Raw genomic sequence first — 22,756 nt, forward strand, 5'->3', positions numbered from 1 at the left:
TATGTCCGGGGGCGGGCTCTACCTGCACTAGCCCTATCAAGTAGTTTCGGCCGTACAGTTGGAGAGGATTAGTTTGGGAAAATGATACACTTGTTTTCGAATTCAGGTTCATCTCCACGCTCTCACGATTTAAGTGCACGTATCCGAGCCAAGCTAAGCCATTTTAGTTCGACGCTCTGTAAATGTCGGCAGAGCTGTAGTAGTAAATGCCATAGTAGTTAGTTAACGAAGTTACAGCCGAGGGGTCATCGGCATAGTAGCGTAGATCATGCTCTAGGTGGTATATCTGACTGGCGAGCAGTCTTCTAGTCATAATACATCAAGAAAGCTTTGTTTATACTGTAGAATTAAACCCTAATAGGGGAGGATTATTTTCTTTCTTATTTTCATGGTTTTTGCTATCTAGTGCACGTCTCATTCATTGCTAGCTTCAACCGGAACCTGGGTCTCCCAAGTCAACAGTGGCCTTCCAAAGATTGGATCATTTTTAAAAATGTTACATGTCCCATTTTCGGTCTGGCTACGTGGGGTCGGGTGAATCACGGCAGTTGGGACCTGGTAAACCATTCATAAATAAATGGAGGGGCAGGACCATTTGCAAGAGACTAGGTGAGCATGGAGGTCGCAAAATGCCAAATTGAGGTTTCGATCTGAAATTTAACTAGTATTTTACGCTATAGTTAATGTGACGATAATAGTAAACAACCCATTGACATTCTATTTTACGCAGATTCAATCCCTATTCATACTCTAGCCGCGTCAAATTTGGAAGATAGAAAAGTGGATCAAAGCCGTAGCAACGAAGTCGGTCAATTTTCAGTTGGCCGCAGTTTGCTATATCTGAGTCATAGAAATATCGCAGATAAATACTCAATGAGAGCTATGCCGGTCGAATACACGAATACATTACCTGCCTTCAAATCCTTTCCATGGCTTCCAACTATAACTACTCATTTTTTCGTGTCTCGAAGACCGATGGAGTCTACGCCTCCGCTCAAAAATATCGAGAACTGCGCTTAAAAGCATTGAAGACTTCACCTGGCTCTTTCTCATCTACCTACGATATCGAAGCGGCTTTCATCTATGCCGATTGGGTAGACCGTCTCACTGTCCCTGATCGAGAAGTCTTCATTTGCGCCGCTACACCATTCGGCCATGATCCGTTATGTCCCGATGGCATCCAATGGGTCGGTCAAGTCACTCTGCGAGGACCTGCAACCAGCGTTGATTTCGAGTTACCCCTGGAGGCTGGCCAGCCACCCCAGAGATCCGACGAAGAGGAAGAGAGATGGCAGATGCTGAGCTTGTTTACCCTTCCGGAACATCGCGGCCGTGGACTTGGGAGCAAACTATGCCAGGCGTCCCTTGATTATCTTCGATCATATCGGCCCTCTCCTCGGGAAATTCAAGTACGGCTTATTGTTAAGGCGGGAAACGATGTTACTGTGGAATTGTACCGGCGTCTTGGATTTATACACGCCGGGAGAGCGACTCTTGTTGAAGCTCTCATCGCAAACGGAGATGAGCATCTTATCCCAAAAGATCTGAGCTCGGAAAAGTATTCGGAAAGACAAGGGCTGATTATGATATCGCGTGTATCACGCTCATGGTGTCTTTATGGCAACAAATAGAGAATAGTGGACTTCCCGGCCTACTCGGGTTCTGGACGCGTGGATGGTTCCAAAATTGTCGTGAGTTTTTGCGAATATGCATGATCGTAAACTTGCTGTATTCGACTTCTTTGGCCGTATAAGACGTGGTGACGGACTGGCTCTATATCATATCATGGGTGAGATAGAGACGTGAGGCAGAAGGCTCAGAGCCATGTTATGTAACTTAATATTGGGTAACCTTTAGGTGAGACCTTGATTGCTGCCTCGGAAAAGGAGGCGCCTGAACGCGGCGATGTGTATAGCAGTTTCACCTAAAGGTATAACTGGAATTTTTTCTCCATGAACGAAGAAACCAAGAGCTGAAAAGGACCCAGATATATAAAAGACGAAACGAAATGCGCCGTAATTCATTTCTTCCCAGTTCACAGAAGTGGCTATCATAAGAATTCAAGATCCGTTTAATAACAATAAAATCAACCGAAGAATTCATCCCACATGCCCCGGCTCATAAGAGATAATCGCGTCGCATCAACCGGGGGGTATAGGTGGCAGCAACCAAAGTGCTGGGGTCGTAATTCATGCAAACCAGCCCAACAATAAACTTGAACCAAATAGCAATAAGAGAAGACAAACACCCGGTTCCTCATCCCGCATATACATAAACGCCATGAGATATCATATAGACCAAAGAGAAGGTAAGAAAAAGGGCGTGCTTGCACGCATGCCGGCTTACTGACAGCGCACCTGATCAGCTCTCCAGGAGATCAGCATAAGCATCCAAGCTAGATCCAACCAGGTCGACAATAGCCCAGCTGGTATTCCCCTTGAAAGTCCTCGCCCAGACGCGGACGATGGCCACGCTAAGCTGGCGGACCTTGTAAGGATTAGCCACGAATTCCGGGTCAGGAGCACCGGGCGGATCAACAGCCATGTCTGTTTCGTCCATCATGCTCTTGATCCACAGGAGGAGTTTGCGCTCGTGCTCGGACAGGCGCTGCTCGGGTTGCGTTGCGGGGATGGCGAGGAGCCAACGGCTGAGCAGGAATGCGCATTCAAGACTGCAGAGGGAGTGCTGGATGCTCCAGAAGAAGGAGTGGGTTCGGGCCACAAAGTCGATGCCCAGACGAACGGGAATGGAAAGAGCGTGGGCGGAGTGGAGGAGGGCCATGATTAGACGTGGGCTGCGGGCAATGGGAGGCGAGGAGCTTAGTGCGCTTGCGATTTGCAATGGGTCTTGGGTAATGAGGTGGCGACAGGGGCCGAGATCGACGTGCAGGCGGATGTACGCAAGGCCCAGGAGAGCGGTGGATGTGAAGGCAATAGGGCCCGCGGGATTTTGAGGGTCGATGCTGGATTCAGGCGTGCGTTTCCACAGAGCTTTCCAGGCACCGAGAGAACCGTCCAGCACGTTCAAATCTTCCTGTCTCAAGCTGGTTCCTTGCATTGTCGGAGCGGAAAGACATAGTTGCCGCGCAAAGAAGATTTGTTGAATAAGAGCGTGGATAAGGATATAGTTGCCCAGAGGCGAGATAGGTGCCGAGGGGACAGACGTGGCTGACTTCATGAAAAGCCGGGCGAACGCTTCCTGGAAGGGCACGTCGGACCCTAGCCGGTACCGATGCGCTCGTCGCCATTGAGTGGCATTGTTGGCTTTCCAAAGCTCATGCGAACAGGGCATGTTCAACTTCAGCTCCCCGTTCAAAATCAGGGGCGGGATGTTGTACATGATCGAGTGAAGGTTAAAGAAACAGTACACGATGAGTTTCGTTCGTCGATTGCCTTCTCTTCGTGACCATTCTTCCCAGGTGATTGGGTCTAGCGTAGGAGCGGGTTCGGATAAGCCGTGTTCTCGAACGAGTCTGGCCAAAGTGCTCTGGAGCGAAAGAATCTCCCGCAGGAGTTCCGGATGTCGCTCCCAGGATGCGAATACGGTCAGCAGCAAGAACGTCCGAATGACCTCCATATGTGCGTCTGAATCATCCAGCATATATATGGACGAGAACACTTGAGGATTCGGCATCTGCTGATGGTGCTGCTGGAACGGGCTGCTGGCCGTATTGGAGAGCATGGATGATCCACGCGAGTTGGGGACTCCGGTTGGGGGAGAGAAATAGTTCCATGATGGATAAGCCACTTGCTTGCTGTCTCTGCGGCGCAAGCGCTCCAGAAGAATCGCCTTGGACGCATAAAATAGGTCAATCCCGCGATTGTTTTCGAAGCGGTAGTGGGAGCCAGCTGCGGCCAGCGCTAGCGTCAGCTCCGGTGAACATTTGGCAATCGAAAGCGTGGGAACGTGTACAAATGGAAGATGTTCATTCAGTCCATTAATATACCCGGCGAAGAACCGAGATAGCGCATGTCGTGATGGGTAAACAAAGCTCTTGGGGAGAATATAGGAGAACTCTTCGAGCTTTGAGATGAAGACTTGCCGGTCCGAATTAGAGATATCCCATGCCGGTCGGGGGCTGTCATCCGACAGGCCAACGCGGTCGTCAATCTCGTGGGATTCCGGCTGGAGCGAAGGCAACCGAGACCCGAAATTCGAAAACGATGGCGGGTCATCGGTCACCCGCGGGTCATTCATCATCTCCCCCCAGGTCGCGTTGTCTCCCGAACCGGTGGTTTGGAGTCGATCGCCATGTTTTGCGGCAGCATCGGTTCCTCCACCGATGAGAATACCCCCGAGTCCCAATCCGAGGACAGCCCGACGCTTTCCAGAAAGACCGTGAAATCTTGAACGGGATCTCCTAGGTCCGTGAGGTCGAGCATCGAGGGTTCGACCCCGTAATTGTCTGTGATGGTTCGTTCCTGGGCCTGTGGAAGTGGCTGTGACGACTGGCTGGCCGAGTGCGTGGGTTTCCTCATCGACTCCAGGCCTTCCTGTTGGCCCTCCAGAGCCACATGGCTCGCCGCATGCGACAGCAGATTCAGGTCATATCCCCAGGACGGATTGAAGTGCGGTGTATCGACGATCGATGGTGTCTGGACCGAGATTTCTGGCGGGGGCGGGGGAGGCACGGGCTGGGTGTGGACGGGGATGGCATCGGCCAACTCTAGCATGCGCGACTCGTGATGCGGGGGATGAATGATGCTGGGTTGGATGGGGAGATCATGGTGGCGTTGGTGGTGGTTCTCGTGGCCATTGTGCTGTGCGCGATGCTCGCGGTTGGCGGCACTCTCGGCGGGATGGACTAGACGTTCATGGCGCACCAGGAGATCGCTATTCCGTCAGCGAGGGGAGAGGGGGGAAAGAGGGGAAGCGGGATTACCTGCGGGCAAAGGACTTGGAGCAGATGTCACATGAGAAGGGCTTCTCCTTCGTATCTGTTGTCCTACATTAGGAATGGAAATCCAGCGAGGGGCGCCAGGGGGTTACTCAACGGGTGCGGAGATGCCGTTGGAGATGTTCCAGCCGGGCAAAGGAGCGGCTGCAGTACTCGCAGGAGAGGGACTTGCGGTGCACCTGTTTCTTCTTGATCTTGACCTCGTCCTTGTCGTCCATGGTGGGGAGCACAGCGACTACGCAGGAAGGTGGAGAGGAAGAATTTGAGGCTGTCGAGCGGGGAAATCTGTGGGGATGAGGGGGGAGTCATGTGACTGCGATGAGGTGGTATTGTTCGTTAGTCAGGGCGAGAGGCATGGCGAGATCGTGGTCGCGGAGGAGATCATGGCGAGAGAGTAAGATTGTATCAGATCGACCGACTCCATGATGATTCGTAGGCCTCCCGTTCTGTGTCCGGGCGGAGCCGGTGGGCCATGCTTGGGCGGTGGACTCTACGCTCGGCCTAGGCACCACTACATCTACTCGATACGGGAGGCGATCCGAACCAATGTCAAGAACAATACTCGTCATACGTGCCTCACCGCTTCGTGCGTCGATGAGACAACTCTCCGACGAAACAGGCCGGCATGTCCGGCGGATGCGACGCGTCGCAAAGGTGGGCAAGGGATGAAACAAGCCCTGAAACCCGTGGGGAACGGGATCGAGCTGACTAAGGTGGTGTTGTTTCGACGCCGCTCGCTTTCTGCTCTTTTGTCATCTCGTCTGCCATTTGAATCCAGCCCAGCCCAGTCATTCATTCCGTGGACCCTTTGCGACTCCCTGGTAAGTAATACACCACCCCTTGCCCCTGCTGAACACGTCGGGCCGACGCCGGCCATTGACCACCCTCCGGCCCCCAACCGCCATCTCTTCTCATTTGCACACGCCATCAACACTAATGCAATTCCCGGCTGACCGACCAAGAGCAGGTTGTCGAGACTATGCATTGACTACGTCACCCTTCTCCTCACGACGTTCTATTTGAATCATCCCACACCAGAGGAGATCAGGACTCTGCAGTAGGAGGGAAGTGTGAGCCAGGCATCGGCCAGTAACAAGAGCTGGGGATCCCATGTTGGCTTCCAAAACACCGTATTCGGTGCCTCTGGGCGGGCCGACCACCCAGACACCGGCAGCAACCTACATGTCTACGACATCGCAACGGCCGACGATGCACACGAAACCCCAGGAGGGCGTGGGGTTTAGCAGCCCGACAAAGTCGGAATTTTCAGATGGCCAGGACGAACTGGCGTCCGTGAGGTGCGACCCCGACATCTTTGAGAGCAGCGATGCCATGGCGATGATCGGGCTAACCGATCTTTCTACACAGGGCGTGGGATGAGAAGCGGGTGATCACCTGGCTTCATGGTATCAAGTGTGGCCAATATGAGCCTATTTTTAAAGGTATGACTGGCCCCTTCCCCTGTACCACTGCGATGGGGGCTAATCCTGGACAGCCAACAACTTCACGGGGGATAACTTGCTCGAATGTGACCAAAAGATCCTGCAGGAAATGGGCATCAAGAAAGTCGGGGACCGAGTGCGCATCTTCGTTGCCATCAAGCAGCTCCGGACCAAGACCGGTCCGACGTGCCGAGCAAAGAACATGGTAAGATAGATTCCCCTGCTTCCTATGAAGCACGTGCTGATGCCGGAGGACAGCAAACATTGGCTGCACTGGAGAAGGCAGCATTGGCCACAAAGCTGCCGACCCGCCGGTTGTCCCAGCTTGATGATGGTTACTCGCCGCTTGGCGGAGACTTTAGTCTCCGTGCTGGTCGCTACAACAATGGCCGAAACCTGAGTACCGGCGACGCTAAGCATCCACGGAATCCAAGTCTGGATGGCATCACCATGGGCGCTCTCCCACCAAACTCCCCAGTGATTCGGGTCATCTACACCGGTGGTCAAACCAAGGTTCTCGATATCCGCAACTGTAAAACGCACGACGAGGTCATTCTGTGTGTATTGAGGAAGCTTCAGCTTCCTGAGCACCAGTACAGAAACTATTGCTTCTACGTGCTGGACGGGTTGGATCCGGATTTGTCCAATTGCAGGAAACTTACGGACAAGGAGCTTATGGAGATTTGTGAAGGTGTTAACAAGTCTGAACGAGGCCGTTTGATTCTTCGGAAAGTCCATGCAGGGGAACCCGACATGGACGAGATTCGCCGCGCGTCTCAGCTCGCCGTTGACGAAAGTCAGGCACAACATCTGAGTGCTTTGAGCGGCTCGAACATGCGCAACCAGCTCAAGATCCAACAGCTGACGGGTGAATCATGGCATAATATCAAGCAGCCCATTTCTCCCCGGGGCCCTGGTCCTCGGCATCGTCCGTCTAATTCCACCGATCAAGATGCCCTCCCGCCACCCTCTGCTATCGAACGCCATCCCGAGCGTCATCCGGTGTCTAAGCTACGCTCGTTCTTTGGACAACGACCTCCGAGTGAGATGATCATTCACGAACTTCCATCCTTCTTCCCCAGTCATGACAAGGAGGACATCGAGAAGACGATGCGCATGTCTGTCCGAAGATCCCAACGCCTGAGTCGCGCAGCAAGCCGCATGAGCCGCATGAGTGTTGTCAGCAATTACAGCTACGCATCCAGTCTCAAGGACGCGCCTCCATTACCGCCTCTACCTCAAATCCCCCCAATTCCTAGTATTGCCGACAGCTGGCTTCAAGGCCAACCTGGAGCACAGGCCAACCAACAGAGCTCACGGCCTTTGTCAGTCTCCAAATTCAACCTCCCTCAATCCTCATATCGGGATTCTGTCGCTTCCAGTTCTCTTCAGCCTCTTCAAGAGGAGTCTCCTGTGGAGCCGAATCGCAAGTCGTACGTCTCCTTTGACAGTGGCTCCTCCGATGAGCCGAACCCTGCCCGCCAGAGCTTTTTCGACGAGAGCATGAGCGTCGCCGCTACTGATGGTGGTTCGTTCAACGACCGTTTGAGCGCTTTCGTAGCTGAGGATGGCGAGGAAGAGGACGCGGACCTGAGCGATTTCTTGGCTGGAAATAACTTTGCGCCCAAGAACTGGATGAAGGGTTCCTTGATTGGTGAAGGTTCTTTCGGAAGCGTCTTCCTTGCCCTCCACGCCGTTACCGGTGAGCTCATGGCTGTCAAGCAAGTCGAGATCCCCTCGGCCACGAAAGGGACCGAGTTCGACCAGCGGAAGAACAGCATGGTCACGGCCCTCAAGCACGAGATCGAACTCCTACAAGGGCTTCACCACCCGAATATCGTGCAATACCTTGGCACCGCGACCGATGACCAGTACCTCAACATTTTCCTGGAGTACGTGCCGGGCGGCTCCATCGCAACGATGCTGAAACAATACAATACCTTCCAGGAGCCCCTGGTAAAGAACTTCGTCCGGCAGATTCTTACCGGTCTCTCCTACCTCCACAGCCGGGACATCATCCACCGCGATATCAAGGGTGCCAACATCCTCGTCGACAACAAGGGCGGCGTCAAGATCTCCGACTTCGGCATCTCCAAACGCGTGGAGGCATCCACGGTCCTGGGCTCTCGCGCCAGCGTCGGCGGCGGCGCAGGCAGCCATCTGCACCGCCCTTCCCTGCAGGGCAGCGTGTACTGGATGGCACCCGAAGTCGTGCGCCAGACAGCGCACACCAAAAAGGCCGACATCTGGAGCTTGGGCTGTCTCGTCGTCGAAATGCTGAGCGGCGTTCATCCCTTCCCGGACTGCAGCCAGCTGCAGGCCATCTTTGCCATTGGCAGCAACCAGGCCCGTCCGCCTGCTCCAGAGCACGTCAGCCAGGAGGCCGTCGAGTTCTTGGACATGACCTTCCAAGTCGACTACGAGCTGCGCCCGAGTGCGGATGAGTTGCTCCAGTGCAAGTTCTTGGCCAACACGCTTCCTTGATGGGGGCTGTGTTATACTACCTATCCACTCTGTAATATGATGTGACGCATGATGGTGATTTGTTTGTTTGTCATTTTCTTTTTTGTTTAATGTGGATATCTCTCTCTCGGTCTTGGGGTGACGGTGGAAATACATTCGAGCTGGTTTCGTGTTGTGTTTCTGCCTGGTTGATTAGATGAACATGGAACTCTAATGAAGCATTCGTTCAATATCTAATAATACTTCCCTTGTAGGCTGTTGCCCCGTTTCTGAAAAGTAGTTGCGTGCATTGCTGCCTGCAAAGGTATGTAGAGTGTTATCGCGTTGGCCAACTTTTATCAGACTACTCTGTATAATCTCGAATCTGGATATGCTGAATGGGAATGAATTGACATAGGAAACAAATAGTACATATCCGCCAATGACACTGGCCACTATGCAGGCCATCTCTAACGTTACATATTGAACAAAGAAAAAGGTTCACTAGAGGACTAGAGGCTAACTCCAGGCTCATCTAGTTGACAATCTTGCCATGGAAAGGCACACCCATGGCACTAAGGAGCAGGCGTGCATCCTTGTCCGCCCTGGCGCTGGTGTGGATGGTGATGTGGCAACCAGGGATCATCTTCGGAGGGTACCTATTGGCACAGCGTTAGATCCAACCAACCCGAAGGGGGTAATGCGTAGCACTCACATGTCATAGTTGACCTCAATCTCAGGAAACAGAGCAACCTGCTCAGGCTCCAGTCCAAAGGTGATATTCCCACTACTATCACCACTCGTCCCCTTCACACCCGGCCAATCCTTCAGTCTCGGCAGAACAACATCAACCAACTTCCCAAAGAAATGATACATATCCTCACCGCGCAGCTCCGCCTTAACAGCAACAGTATCCCTCCCAGGGGCGATGCTCCAAGTCGACACACTAGCGCGGGACTTGAACGTCTCGACACGCTTATTCGAGATAGCCTGCACGGCCATCCCGGCAACATGCAACCAACCCGAGTTCTCCTGAGCAGCCTGCTTAACGTAGCTGTGGATGGTAATGCGCTCTAGCTGGGGGATGCTGTTGAATTTGATTGGCTTGCGCAGGAGTCGTAGGACATCGCCGCCGCGTGGTCCGCGGAGGGGACGGTTCTTGTGGTAGGGGGAGCTGTCGTCCCATTCGCGGAGACGGGGCGCCTTGGTGGGTGGGGTGAAGCCTGGTGGGTTGTGCACGTAGCACAGCGTGAGGATGTCGGAGGATATAGTTGCGTCGTAGGTTTGTTGGACGCGTGGCAGGGAGAAGGGGCCTGGTACGAAGACGCGCGAGGATGGGTCTGATGGCGGTGGTGGTTGATGCGGATGGAGGGGACCTCGGTCGTATTTTGGGGGTCGGAATTGGTATCTAGGGTTGCATGTTAGAGGCTATATGTGTGCAGTAAAAGAGTGTGGCATTGCCGAGAAGATCCAGGTCAAGACCAGGATCCAGGGGAATTGTCAGGGACATAGGACATACCGACTGCGTGGGAGCTGAGCTCTGCGAGACTTTGCGGCTGCGACTGGGTTGAATGATTTCACTGCCTCTTCTGGCAGTGGTGTGGCCAGGGAGGACTCGGTCTCCAGCTCGGCCAGATGGTTGGACAGACGCCTGGCTGGCGCATCATCTGAGGCATTGCGCCGGCATGCTAGGGTCTGCGGACGAGCCGACGGAACAATCGCCCGCGGCAATGTCCGTGCTAGGTATCTTGATGGCTCTCGGGCAGCCATGTTGTGTCGAACGAACGTGGTGAGCACCCGATCGGAGATGGAGTGTCTTCTGCCTCCCGAAAATTGTTTGACGGGTCCATCTAGTCACGTGTTCCTGGCCTTACCCACCAGGCATTCTGTTTAGTGCCCCGCGAATGATCGAGATCCACCATGTGATCTGCCTTTGTGATCTTGTTGGTATGATTCCTTGCTTGTGGTACGGTCAGAAGAGTTCGTTCTGCCATCTGATACGCTCTTTATGTTCCCTGTCATCTTGCATCCTTTTCTAGCTCGGTGCTAGTCTCCAACTTTCTCACCCGCTTCATGTCACTCCACATTCTTGCACTTCTTCACGCGTCCTTCTTTCCTTCTAAGATCTCCTTGTTTTCTTTTCGTCTCCTACATTTGTTACGATGAGTGGCATCCACCGGTTTCTTGCCCGACGCGATCGGCACGGCCGACATGAGAAGCATGGCAAAGAGGAGGTATGTACCTGCTTGTCTGGCATGTAGCGGTATACTTGTCTGTGAAAGACTAAATCTGGATTGCTATAGTCGTCTCTCCACATGCTTTCCAAGCCTCTCTTTCAGGGCTTTTTCACATCGGAGGTGATTCCGGAGAACGGTCCAGAACACAAGAAGAAGGTACGCGCCGAGATCTCTAATGTTCAGTCTACCCCGCTGACTCGTACATAGGTCAAAGAGCTAGAACGTCGCATCAGAGAGATTGGGATCGTGGGTCTGAGAGAAGAGAATTGCAGCTATGCCTTGCTATCCACCCAAGGGGATCTAGACAGGGCATTTCTCTCCCTGATCCTGCTTGAGGATTCCATCGAGGGCATCATCAGACCCTACTCTCCTACCACCAGACTCCTTGGTGCAGAGAACCGTGAAGGGGTCACCTGCTGGCTGGACTCGCTGCTCTTTGCCATGTTTGTGCGTCTGGATTGCTTTGAGGCCGTCCTGTACAAACAGTTCCCGGAGGAGCCGCGCAACAAGCTAGCCGTCCTGATCCGGTACTGGGTGAATATGCTGCGATCCGGGCAGCTCATCACTACAGATATCGTGAGTGATTTTCGATTGAGATCTACGGCGATTGCTTTAGCTTCGCTTTGATTCCGCGGGTGCTAACGCGGATGTTCTTAGACCAAGCATCTGCAGAATACCCTTGCCGAGTGCGGCTGGGCCGCAGCTGGTGAGCTGCGCCAGCAGGATGTCTCTGAAGCCTTTACCTTCATCACGGGCAAGCTTGAACTGCCTCTTCTCACCTTAATGATGAGCATCTATCACTGGGGGAAGACAGATCTGAGCAGCGATCACAAGTTCATCAATGAACGGCTGCTTGAAGTGGCTATCCCGCCTGATCGTGCCGATGGGCGGACTCTTACCCTAGAAGATTGCTTAGAGGCCTACTTCAATAACCGGATCGAAGTGAAACGGTATCTTGAGGAGAATTGGGACAGTCTTCTCAGCTCAGCCGAATCGACAGAATCTCTTTCGAAGGGATCCTCCGCACACATTGAGGAAGTTACGGGAACAATGACTCCGACTCCTTCCAACAGTCCGCAGCCTCCCAAGGCATCTCCACCGTCGTCGGCCGCTGGGATGGATGCGACTGGCACGGCCACTCGGACTCTCCCTCGTCGGGACAGCATCGTCCGCGAAAGATTTATTCCTGACCCCACCGATGAAAAGGCTGATGCTAAAAGGCATGGGCCACAGCCCCGGAAGGGTAGTTACCGCAAGGAGGTCATGATGCCTGCGTGGCAGTTCTTCAGCCTCATTCGTATGTACTCCTCTGATATTATCAGCGAACTACGAACTGACATTTCCTTCCCAGCTTGGTACACCGATAACACACCGACCAATGACGCTCAGGTCGCCGACCACTTTTCTTCTCAGAGACCAATCCTCGGCATCTGCTTGAAGCGTTACTCCTACCTGCCAAATGGGCGAGCCATACGTCTGAATACCTTCATCGACATCCCCACCGAGATCGGACTTCCATGTTTCATCAAGGATGACAAACTTGGCGATCAAGATACCCGTCTGTATGGCAACTTCAAGCTCTCCTTGCAATCCATGGTCTGCCACAGAGGTAACTCGGTGGATTCCGGGCACTACATTTCCATCGTCAGAGGGACAACTGCCGATTCCTATCCCGTGGGCGTGGAACCGGGCAGGTTCTGGATACGATTTGATGACCTTGCCGCTGAACGTGTGACGCTTGTCGATATTGAGGAGGCCATGAAGACGGAGTCTCCCTATCTACTCTTCTATCAGATCCTTCCCATTGCCGAAGATGCGTCGACCTCCTACTTCCAAAACAGACACCATGCACCATCTTCGCAGGCGTCGGAGGACGCGATGGTGGATCAGAATCTGGCGGATGTCTCTGCGAACTTGCTCGCCTTGTCGGATAATGACAACAAAAACACTGATGGCCACCACACCGAAGAGCCAACCTCTGGTCGACCCAGTCTCGAAGTGACGGCTCCAAACAGTCCCACGGCCCAGCTGATGAGGAATCTAAATCGACGACCTGGCGTAGTTTTCTCGGATCGCACCAGCCCTCGCCAAGCACGCTCGATGCCGTCCACCTCGCCTCGACTAGCGCCCACCACCGAAGAAGAAGGCAACAAGTTCTCGTTCTCGCGACGTGGATCCCGTTCGGCGACGAAGAGTCAGTCCGGAAGCCGTGCAGCTAGTCAGTCAGGCGAGAAGCGCCTAAGTTCCACATTTTCTCGCTTTGCCGGGCGACTTAGCAGAGACAAGATCAGCAGCGATGGGTCGGCTGCGGACAGCGAGGTCGATGAGTTGGCTCTGGACAGTGATGAGGCAATGCCTGGCGACGTAGCTATCCATTCTGAGGGCAGGGCCCATTCCAAGGAATATGACCGCTTCAAAGAGAAGAAGGAGAAGGGTAAGGAGAAGAAGCTGGAGCGGGAGTGCCTGGTGATGTGATGCTGCGATGTTTGACGACTTACGACTGTGTTCGTTGCATATCTTTATGATGAATGATACCCCCAATCTATGAAGCGACTCTCATTGTGTATGATTCTGTTTCAAATATTGTTATCTCGAAGTCTTTCATTATTGGTTTCTGTCTGTCTCTGCACTTAGGGTTACTAGTAGTGATGGCTGCGGGCCTCAGGCATCCAGGCAGCCACCACGCAACATTGCCCGCCGAGCCAGCTCCCTTCCGTGCTGCATCATCGCCTTGGATCTGCTCTCACTGCCTCCGTCTTCGATCCGGCATGCGATAGTCTCTGCACAGCTTGCGCACCATGGCGCTGGACGGATCCAGCAGTTATATTGCTCCCAGCAACCTGAAGGAGCCCTCGGACTCCCTGCCCATGTTCGATGTCCAGCGGGTGCAGCTCCAGTTCCAGGTCGCCGCCGACTTCGTCGCCGCCCAAGTCGCCAACAATGTGCTAGTGCTGGCCCTCTCAACGGGCCGGATTCTTCGCATCGATCTCGATAGCCCAGAAGACATTGATGGTGAGCTGTTCGACAACCCTTCTTCCCCGCACACGAGAACTAACCTCGTGTCACAACGGCAACAGACATCGATCTCCCCAAGAAGTCCTCCGAAATCGGCCTGATCCGGCGCATGTTCCTCGATCCATCGGCTTCGCATCTCATCGTCAGCACCACCCTCGGTGAAAACTATTACCTCCATACCCAGTCCCGGCAGCCGAAGGCGCTGTCCAAGTTGAAGGGTGTCTCTATTGAAAGCATTGCGTGGAATCCTTCGTTACCAACTGCGTCAACTCGGGAGATTCTGTTGGGCACAACCGATGGCAATGTCTACGAAACCTACATCGAGCCGTCCTCGGAGTTCTACCGCCGTGAAGAGAAATACGTCGCATCTGTCTACAAGGTGCCGGATGCCTCGCCTGTGATAGGAGTCTGCGCGGAACTAGTACCCTCTAAGCCCGATCACAGGAGGGTTTTTGTGGCCACCTATGCGAAGTTGGTCCACTTCCTCGGCCGGACAGCAACTGCGAGACATGGACGAGAAGGTGGCGGTTCTATCTACACACACCTTTTCCAGCATGGGACATTTTCGATCCATGAGGTCCAGAACCCTTCCGGCTCCGCGCCTGCCGTGCTGATGGTCTCTCCTTCTATTTCGGAGGGATATCAAACCGACGAAGAAAGTGAAAAGGAGTTTGCATGGCTCAGCTCACAAGGGATCTATCACGGCCAGATCGAATCGGACTCCCCATTTGAGAATGGCAAGATGCTTCAGCGTTCAGTTTTCCCCGCTACCGAGTCCTACCGGGGAGGCAAACGAACGGTGCAGAAGCCAATATCCGCGATGACCTTATCGCAGTGGCATGTACTGGCACTCGTCGAAGGTCGAGTGGTTGCTGTCAACCGTCTCAGCGAGGAAATTGTCTATGACCAGTCAGTCTTGGAGCCCGGGCAGCACGCACTGGGCCTGTTGACGGATGTCACGCAAAAGACGTACTGGCTTTTCACAGGCCAAGAGATCTACGAAGTTGTGGCTAACGACGAAGATCGAGATATTTGGAAGACCTACTTGCATGAGCAGAAATTTGACGAAGCGCTCCAATATGCCCGCGGCGCTGCGCAACGAGATGCTGTGTTGACTGCTTCGGGTGACTTTTTGGCTGGAAAAGGTAACTTTTTCGAGGCAGCCAAAGTCTGGGGGAAGAGCAGCAAAGGATTTGAGGAAGTCTGTCTGACACTCATTGACCACAAAGAGCACGATGCTTTGCGGAAGTATCTTCTCTCGCAACTCTCGACATACAAGAAAGCGTCCACGATGCAACGGATTATGGTTGCGAGCTGGCTTGTGGAGCTTTTCATGTCCAAGTTGAATTCCCTCGACGATAACATCGCTACCAAGGCCGAGTTGGCGGAAGGTGCAAGTCCTGGGCAATTCGAAGAGCAACTGGGCAATGTCCGCACTGAGTTCCAAGAGTTTGTGAACAAGCACAAATCCGACTTGGACAAGAAGACGGTCTATGCCATCATCAGCAGCCATGGCCGGGAGGAGGAGCTGCTTTTCTTTGCAACCGCCACGAACGATCACAGTTACGTTTTGTCGTACTGGATCCAGCGCGAGAAATGGTCGGAAGCGTTGGGTGTTCTGCAGCGGCAGAGTGACCCCGACGTTTTCTACAAGTACAGCAGCGTGCTCATGACACACGCGCCTACAGGGCTGATTGAAATTTTGATGCGTCAGACAAATCTGGAAATCGAACGACTCATCCCCGCGTTGCTGAATTATAACAAGTCTGCCAATGTCTCTCTTGACCAGAATCAAGCTGTGCGCTACCTGAACTTCATCATCTTCCACCATCCGAAACCCTCAGCGGCCGTCCACAACACCCTGATTTCAATTCATGCTTCAAGTCCATCGCCCTCAGAGGCCGGGCTGCTCACCTATCTCCAATCGCAGCATTCGTCACCACCCCCATACGACGCAGACTTTGCCCTGCGTCTATGTATCCAGCACAAACGGGTGCAGTCATGCATCCACATCTACAGCGCAATGGGCCAGTACTTGCAAGCAGTGGAACTGGCACTCGAACACAACGACATCGAGCTCGCGGCCATCGTCGCTGACCGGCCAGAGGGCAACGACAAGCTCCGCAAGAAGCTCTGGCTCCTCGTCGCCGAGAAGAAGATTCGGCAACCCGGAACAGGCATCAAAGACGCGATTGAATTCCTGCGCCGCTGCGAGCTTCTCCGCATCGAAGATCTAATCCCCTTCTTCCCCGACTTTGTCGTCATCGACGACTTTAAAGACGAGATCTGCACCGCACTGGAAGACTACTCGCGTCACATCGACGCTCTCCGCCAGGAAATGGATAACTCCGCGCAGACGGCTCACCAGATCCGCGGCGAAATCGCAGGCCTGGACTCGCGCTATGCCATTGTTGAGCCCGGTGAGAAATGCTGGATCTGCTCGCTGCCGCTGCTGAGCCGTCAGTTCTTTGTGTTCCCCTGCCAGCACGCCTTTCACAGTGACTGTCTGGGCAGGGAGGTGCTGGAGGGTGCTGGGGGCAAGAAGAAGTATATCCGGGACCTGCAGGCCCATCTGAGTAAAGGTGATCTGTCTTCTTCAAGGAGAGAGGAGATTGTTAAGGAGCTGGATGCGCTGGTCGCTGAGGCTTGGTAAGTTTCCTTCGATTGTTTCCAGCCCCGCATTCTATACTGATCGGTGCTATGCAGTATTCTCTGTGGTGACCACGCCATCAAGCAAATCGATAAGCCGTTCATCACGGACTCGGAGGCGGTCAATAATGACTGGATTTTGTAAGGGAACTCGCTGGTGGGCAGCCGGGTTCGCTCGTACTCTTTTTCGAGGTTTGGGGTCGCTCGAGTTTTCACAGTGCTGGCTATATTGCATGGCAGGCCTGTCCTTGAATACTCGTGTGGCAGCTTTCTTTTTTCATTGCCTGTGCAAATAATACCCGCTCTTTTTATATTCCCCGTATATAGCCTTGCGATAACTAACTCATATGATTCGCCTTGGATATTCAATTATTGTATTACTTCTTTTCATAAAGAATCTCGGTATAAACCAACGCCATGCAGAGAGGTCCATATGCTCTCTTCCCAAGACGCCACACCAATATAATCAGATAATATCGGACAAAATATACCAAAATGAAGCGAAAGTAAAAAAAAATCAGTCATGAGCTGGCCATAGCTCGCGCAGCAACTCCAGATCTTGCGCAACAGCCGGACTATGCGGCGCACAGTCTTCCAGAAACCGCATCATCTCCTCGTTCCAGCGCTCCCAGCCAGCGGGGAGTGTGTCGCGCACGCGCGGGCTGGGGGAGTGAGCGATACAATAGAAAAGGAGGATTTGGCCGAAGAATCTAACAATCACTCCTCAGTCAGTTGATCATAAACAAGAAAATTGGGTTGAAGGGGAAGGAGGGTGGGGGCAGCATCAAATCACTCACTGAGAACAAAAAGCAAATTTAATAGGAATGCAACTCTTCATCTCCCGAAAGACGCCCTGCGTAACAGGCCAATCCATCGCGTTCCGCAGGCCGCTCTTCACCTGCTCGAAGTCCTCGTCTGTTAATGAGGATGGCGCGCGCAGTGCTTTATACAGATATGGCCGGCCGATGTGGAACCGGGCGATTATGTATCGGCCGCGGAGCATGGCGTCTATGACTGCCGTGGCGGGGGAGAGGGGGCGATTGCGGTGGTGGTGATGGTGATGAGAGATGGGGTTTAGAGGGGATGGAGCGGGAGATTGGGATTGAAGATTGCTGGACGGGGATGGGGCCAGTTGGTCAGTGAACTGGATGGCGGTGGGGAGGTTGGTGCGCCATTGTTCGAGTTGGTGGTTAAGTTCGGCGTTGACGGCTGGGAGAGGGAAGGTTCCTGAGTCGGCTGGAGAGGACTCCGACTTAGTGACTCCCTAAGAACGACATGAATGGAGCGGATAAAAGACTTACAGTAGAAGTAGAGCGAATGCCGAATCCGCGTCAGGATAATCCGGTGTGCAACCTGAGCCAGGAAATGATACTGGAAGTACGAGTCGTCGACGACGCTGGTGGAAGGGTATCGGGTCGCGACGTATCCCGTCGTCTCGAAGCCGATAAATTTAGGGATGGGGACATGTTCTTCGAGGCGGGAGAGGCCGCTCGGCGGGAGATGGAGCTCTTGCACCAGGATGGTCTCGTTCATTAGCGTGTTCCAGAACACGCGCGACTTCATGTCGCCTTCCCATTCGTCGTAGTTCACGTCGTGACTAGTGCATGTTAGATCAAGGAGGAGAGAAAAGGGGAGAGAAGAGAAAGACTTACTTGGTCAGCATGGATAGGCAGCATGTCGCTGCGCGGTGGATCATGGCCCAGGAGTCCATTGGACGGAGGATCTGGCTGTAATATACACTGCCGGGGTCAGTCAGCGTTGCTCCAAGTTGTTAGGAAGGGGTACATACGAAGAGAGGAGATAGAACTGGCAGCTCTGGATATCATTATCGCACATCAAGAACCCAATGCGCCGTCTCGCTTCATTAAAGAACCGCAGCCCCGGCTGTTCTTCATAGACGACGTTCATCCACTCCGGAGCGTCAAATCCGTGACCGTGAGATCCAGGCAGGGGATAGTCGCCTTCCCGGTGCGCCAGAACAGCAAGACACCCGAGGGCCAAAACGTTGAGCACCAGGCAGCTTTCGACGGTATACCCAAAGCCGCTCTCGATGGCGGAGCCAAGCGTAAAGGAAAAGAAAAACGTCTTATCCATGATGGGCGTGAAGGGGTTGAACACAGCGAAAAAAGCATCCGACAGACCCTTGACCAGGGCCAGTGGCAGAACCTCCAGCCAGTGCTCGCCGGCCTGCAGCGGGAACGGGCCGGTGAACATGGGTAGGTGGTCCCGCGTTGATTCGAGTCCAATGACATAGTTCTTGCCCAGCAGCTCGTGCGCTTTGAGGAGTGAGTCCGGTAGGATCTGGCGTGCACCGGGCCAGAGAATCACGCCGTGCTGACTGAATGAGATGGAGACCCGGCCGGCGGAGTCGGGCGTGGTGTTGTTTGCTTCTTCGAAGTCAAAGTCATCTTCTGTCTCCCGCACGGTGGCGGGGGTGGACTTTGACGCTGCTGGTGTGGACTTGACTGGTGGTCCTGGCGGCTCATTGAGGAGGTCTTCCTGGTGGACCTGGCCGCGCAGATCATTCAAGATGGACGATGGCATGCACTCGAGCTTCGTCTCGAGCCGGTGAAGAGTGCTCATAATCATGGAGAGCGATTGATCTCGTCTATTTGGTCCATTAGTTGCATTTCTACATCGTGTATCAGAGGTCCGCTCGCAACTCACTTGGATGATTTGCGCTCCTTGTAGACACACTCCAAACCTAACGACTTACACAGCCCACATTTCGGCCTCGACTCGTCGCATCTTGTCTTCTTCAGCCGACAAGTCTCGCACGCCTATAGATCGTCAGGTCCCATGTATGGTATCGAGAGATGGATGAGTCAGGGTACTTACGACCGAGGCAATGAAGTTCCGGGGCCTCTTGGACGGACCGGGGTGGGACTGCTCCTGTTCATCGGCCGACAGCAGATCCTGGGGATGCAGGCCGCCGTCCTCGAAGGGAGATGGATGCGCATCCATGGGATCGAGCGAGCGCTTGCTCATGGTGCCTGGATTGGCTGGCGGCGGCTATACTGCGTCGGTCTTTTTTTCGAGCATGTGGGGCGATTACTCGCGGCCCGGCGGTGGAAGGATGATTCATCCTGGTGAGGCAGGGTAGAGTGTAGTGTCACTAAAGAGCCTATTATTACTTTCTGGGTAAATAAATTAAATATGAAGCATGGAATTGATTTTAGTGATTGACTGTGGCTCAAAGATTTAATGTTGGTTAAGTTGTTGCGGCGTAAGGAATGTCGGGGCGGAAATATATATCGTGGAGCGTACACCTTGGTAGACTTCAGTATGAGAGCCATTTTACTTCGTTTGTCCTATGCCTGCAGAGCATCACACACCTCTACCAAATCTGTCCAGTAGCAGGTTCTCACTGTGGCGACTACCGATCTAGGTGCCTGCAGTATAGCTGCAGCTCCAGCTCCAAGTCCAGCAATAGTGTAAGCAAGCTCCGACCTACCACATATATTCAGGCTAATGTGAGACCAGTCTCCGCCTCCGACAGAGCCGTTTGCCTTGCCCACGCATTAGCAGCCGGACCGACAATGCCGCATTATTACGCCGTACTGGACAGCCACCAGAACCAAGAGAAACTCGAGGCCCGAACGAAGTTGTAAGCATGGCTGGCCGCGAGCGGAGCTACTACGTAATCACCGTGTAGAAAATAGAAGCAAGCACGAGAATAGAACCCGTTGTTTGGCGCCGGTCTCCACCGGGCGTCTCCGGCCTCGTTTCAGACATGTCGACTTGTGCCCAGTCGTACACAGATGATGTACGTGCAACTGTCTGACAGGTGGGCATGCATAGTTAATCGAGTCAGACTGGTGTCATTGCGATCCACCAGGGCAACCGGTGCGAAACACTGCAATGTGGCAAGCAGGGACGGAGACGGAAGGGACGGAGCGTGGGTGACGTTGATGGACCCCTGTGGAATGTGGATTGATGAACGACTTCTGCGGCACATATCATGTACCATGGACACAGGAGTGGTAGTTCAGATGTACGACGACAACAGCTAACTGCCGGTGGCAAACGATGCAGAGGGATTGTTGGGCTGACGCCGGGGGTGGTTCTAGACAGCGCCTCGTCAGGCACGATCAAGTTGACGCGGCAACCGTTTATCCGAAGTCGACACCAAATCGACCAGTCAGTCGTCTGCACCAGTAATAACGCAGCACCCAGCTGCCCCCAGACAACCCTTGCTGGGCCGGCTGCAGGGCGGTCCGGTAGGTCCTCAACTCCTTTTCTCCGGGTCCTGTAGAATGAAGTAATGCGGTGCCCTGCCCGCTTCTGCAGCAGCGGTCCTGTGCGACGTGCCGGCGATCGACTCTCCTCTTCGAGGAGATTCCACGATGGACTACGGGGTCGTAGTTGAACTCCCGGGGGGCACGCGACAGGGGGAGACGGGGTCATGGCTCTGCGCCCCGATGCTGGTTGGAGGGAGACTGTCCAATGAAGCGGATTAGGGCTGACTAGTACGAGTTGGTGGTTCGTGGGTTACCGCATTCGGGGTGTGTTGGGACCCAGAATCTGGGGTAGGGGGCCGAAGTAGGCATTAGCTGCCTGTCGGTCCCTGGTTGGTGATGACGTGAAGCTTGGTTGATTCCGTTGTTTGATCTCCTTTATCGGCCCTGGTGCCACATACTTTCCAGGACATTCTTGGGCTTGAATGCTATACTGTCCGCCTGACTGGTTTGAAAGTCACCCGTGCGGGGTACGATGGAGAGTTGGTTGTCTATCTGATCTGGAGGAGCAGTTGCGATCGTAAGAGAGAGAGAGATAGAGAGAGATAGGGGACTCTCGGACGCTGCTTGGAGGAGAGTGGCTCCACTACGCTGGACTCGCCGATAAGAGCTGCGTGTTATCCAAGGGTCGCCAGCTCCGACAGCAGACACGTTTCAGACGATCGCCGGCATCACACGATAACTCCCTCACGATGGAGGGGGAGATCCGACGCTGAGCCGTGCACGGCTGCATGGGGAAAGACCACCTTGCAGGAGGCGGTCAAGGGTCTTCCCTTCACCGCTGGACTCGAAGACTCCCAGAAACCCCTGAGGAGCGACATAGTTCACTAGTAGTGCTGGGTATCGGCACCCCCCGCAACCCGTAACAAATCGTGTCTCACACTTTCGCGCCCTCGTTACCATCGTAGGGGCCGAAACAAGCACGCCTTCGTGGCCCCGGCCGAGGTACCTGGATACCTCAGGCATCGCCCAGTCAGCAGCCTTCACGCCCGTCGAATGCATCGCGTCATGCAGCTGGGCGATAGCGCCAAAGTGGATGCTTCTGATTGGTGGTTGCCCCAGAGTCCACTGCCGGCGCCACCGCATCCGGTCTAGCGTTGCCACTGTGATCCGCCCTCGGCCGGCAGAGGGGATGGACAATACAGTATGGACTGGGGGAACAGAGTTGGCCAAGTATGTGTTCGGAGTCCAGCAGACCACGTCGGATGTCGATCATGGTCCAGGAGAGGCAGCGAACCGAAGAAAGAGGGAATTCGGGAGAGTCGGCCAAACAACCAAGAATGTGTCTCGAAGGTTCGCTGGGCATTGCGTGGACCACTCCTGCGATACGGTAATGACACACAGGCAGCACCAGAACCGGCGGCACTGGCTGTCGATCCTAGGTGGAACGGGCCCTCGTGGGCCGGTGACGGTATCGATACCGTCACAGCGATCAGACTTGCCCCCCATCAAATCAACAGTCTCCTGTCCATCACTGCCTTCCTCCAACTCACCCTGCTACTTCCTTCCCTTCGTTCTCCCATCCTTCTCTTCCCATCACTCACTCTCTCTCTCTCCTTCTCCTTCTCCTTCTCTCCCAGCTCTCCTCCCATCTCGTCCGCTTCCTCCTCTTGCTCATCTCTTCCGTCGCCTTCCGCCCCCATTGCCCTCGTTGAGTACAACAATCATCAACTCCAAAGGACAGAACAACAACACGGGCAGCCCCCATCAAACCCAAAACTGCTCCCTGTCTTCTGATCCAACGAGTGCAACCTCTGCCTTCAATTCTCCCGCTTTCGACCTCCTTCCTCCTTCGACCGGCCTTGGGGCACTCCCGGAGCTTCGGTGACTCACCCG

The 22,756-nt window shown here is 54.0% G+C and overlaps 12 protein-coding genes across 12 annotated transcripts; 7 read left to right on the forward strand and 5 right to left on the reverse strand.

The window, feature by feature from the left end:
* Window positions 1-929: 929 nt before the first annotated feature.
* Window positions 930-1,631, forward strand: N7510_002994 (GNAT family N-acetyltransferase; the record flags this gene model as incomplete). The annotated part of the gene is made up of 1 exon (XM_056974921.1): window positions 930-1,631. The coding sequence occupies one exon, from the start codon at window positions 930-932 to the stop codon at window positions 1,629-1,631; it is 702 nt and encodes a 233-aa protein (XP_056834877.1).
* Window positions 1,632-2,361: 730 nt separating this feature from the next.
* Window positions 2,362-5,115, reverse strand: N7510_002995 (uncharacterized protein; the record flags this gene model as incomplete). Its single annotated transcript, XM_056974922.1, has 4 exons — window positions 2,362-4,200; window positions 4,230-4,833; window positions 4,883-4,937; window positions 4,995-5,115. 4 exons carry the CDS (start codon window positions 5,113-5,115, stop codon window positions 2,362-2,364), a joined length of 2,619 nt encoding a protein of 872 aa, XP_056834878.1.
* A 207-nt stretch (window positions 5,116-5,322) lies between these two features.
* N7510_002996 (uncharacterized protein) lies at window positions 5,323-5,850 on the forward strand (the record flags this gene model as incomplete). Its single annotated transcript, XM_056974923.1, has 1 exon — window positions 5,323-5,850. One exon carries the CDS (start codon window positions 5,323-5,325, stop codon window positions 5,848-5,850), a length of 528 nt encoding a protein of 175 aa, XP_056834879.1.
* A 157-nt stretch (window positions 5,851-6,007) lies between these two features.
* Window positions 6,008-8,823, forward strand: N7510_002997 (STE11 family mitogen-activated protein kinase kinase kinase; the record flags this gene model as incomplete). Its single annotated transcript, XM_056974924.1, has 4 exons — window positions 6,008-6,195; window positions 6,266-6,339; window positions 6,393-6,544; window positions 6,598-8,823. The coding sequence occupies 4 exons, from the start codon at window positions 6,008-6,010 to the stop codon at window positions 8,821-8,823; spliced, it is 2,640 nt and encodes an 879-aa protein (XP_056834880.1).
* A 493-nt stretch (window positions 8,824-9,316) lies between these two features.
* Window positions 9,317-10,666, reverse strand: N7510_002998 (mitochondrial 54S ribosomal protein uL5m; the record flags this gene model as incomplete). Its single annotated transcript, XM_056974925.1, has 4 exons — window positions 9,317-9,440; window positions 9,497-10,189; window positions 10,301-10,600; window positions 10,656-10,666. 4 exons carry the CDS (start codon window positions 10,664-10,666, stop codon window positions 9,317-9,319), a joined length of 1,128 nt encoding a protein of 375 aa, XP_056834881.1.
* Window positions 10,667-10,943: 277 nt separating this feature from the next.
* Window positions 10,944-13,493, forward strand: N7510_002999 (ubiquitin C-terminal hydrolase family protein; the record flags this gene model as incomplete). Its single annotated transcript, XM_056974926.1, has 5 exons — window positions 10,944-11,015; window positions 11,085-11,174; window positions 11,226-11,594; window positions 11,676-12,315; window positions 12,370-13,493. The coding sequence occupies 5 exons, from the start codon at window positions 10,944-10,946 to the stop codon at window positions 13,491-13,493; spliced, it is 2,295 nt and encodes a 764-aa protein (XP_056834882.1).
* Window positions 13,494-13,816: 323 nt separating this feature from the next.
* On the forward strand, window positions 13,817-16,827 carry N7510_003000 (vacuolar protein sorting protein DigA; the record flags this gene model as incomplete). Its single annotated transcript, XM_056974927.1, has 3 exons — window positions 13,817-14,030; window positions 14,096-16,682; window positions 16,740-16,827. 3 exons carry the CDS (start codon window positions 13,817-13,819, stop codon window positions 16,825-16,827), a joined length of 2,889 nt encoding a protein of 962 aa, XP_056834883.1.
* A 372-nt stretch (window positions 16,828-17,199) lies between these two features.
* Window positions 17,200-19,670, reverse strand: N7510_003001 (uncharacterized protein; the record flags this gene model as incomplete). Its single annotated transcript, XM_056974928.1, has 7 exons — window positions 17,200-17,392; window positions 17,480-17,918; window positions 17,984-18,279; window positions 18,335-18,421; window positions 18,472-19,290; window positions 19,350-19,462; window positions 19,521-19,670. 7 exons carry the CDS (start codon window positions 19,668-19,670, stop codon window positions 17,200-17,202), a joined length of 2,097 nt encoding a protein of 698 aa, XP_056834884.1.
* Window positions 19,671-19,915: 245 nt separating this feature from the next.
* N7510_003002 (uncharacterized protein) lies at window positions 19,916-20,293 on the forward strand (the record flags this gene model as incomplete). The annotated part of the gene is made up of 1 exon (XM_056974929.1): window positions 19,916-20,293. One exon carries the CDS (start codon window positions 19,916-19,918, stop codon window positions 20,291-20,293), a length of 378 nt encoding a protein of 125 aa, XP_056834885.1.
* Window positions 20,294-20,318: 25 nt separating this feature from the next.
* On the reverse strand, window positions 20,319-21,089 carry N7510_003003 (uncharacterized protein; the record flags this gene model as incomplete). Its single annotated transcript, XM_056974930.1, has 2 exons — window positions 20,319-20,462; window positions 20,697-21,089. The coding sequence occupies 2 exons, from the start codon at window positions 21,087-21,089 to the stop codon at window positions 20,319-20,321; spliced, it is 537 nt and encodes a 178-aa protein (XP_056834886.1).
* An 837-nt stretch (window positions 21,090-21,926) lies between these two features.
* On the reverse strand, window positions 21,927-22,226 carry N7510_003004 (uncharacterized protein; the record flags this gene model as incomplete). Its single annotated transcript, XM_056974931.1, has 1 exon — window positions 21,927-22,226. The coding sequence occupies one exon, from the start codon at window positions 22,224-22,226 to the stop codon at window positions 21,927-21,929; it is 300 nt and encodes a 99-aa protein (XP_056834887.1).
* Window positions 22,201-22,657, forward strand: N7510_003005 (uncharacterized protein; the record flags this gene model as incomplete). Its single annotated transcript, XM_056974932.1, has 2 exons — window positions 22,201-22,250; window positions 22,303-22,657. 2 exons carry the CDS (start codon window positions 22,201-22,203, stop codon window positions 22,655-22,657), a joined length of 405 nt encoding a protein of 134 aa, XP_056834888.1.
* Window positions 22,658-22,756: the final 99 nt, after the last annotated feature.

The sequence above is a fragment of the Penicillium lagena genome (genome assembly GCF_028827675.1).
Source record: "Penicillium lagena strain IBT 129212 chromosome Unknown utg000002l_segment0_segment0, whole genome shotgun sequence".
Classification (NCBI taxonomy): domain Eukaryota; kingdom Fungi; phylum Ascomycota; class Eurotiomycetes; order Eurotiales; family Aspergillaceae; genus Penicillium; species Penicillium lagena.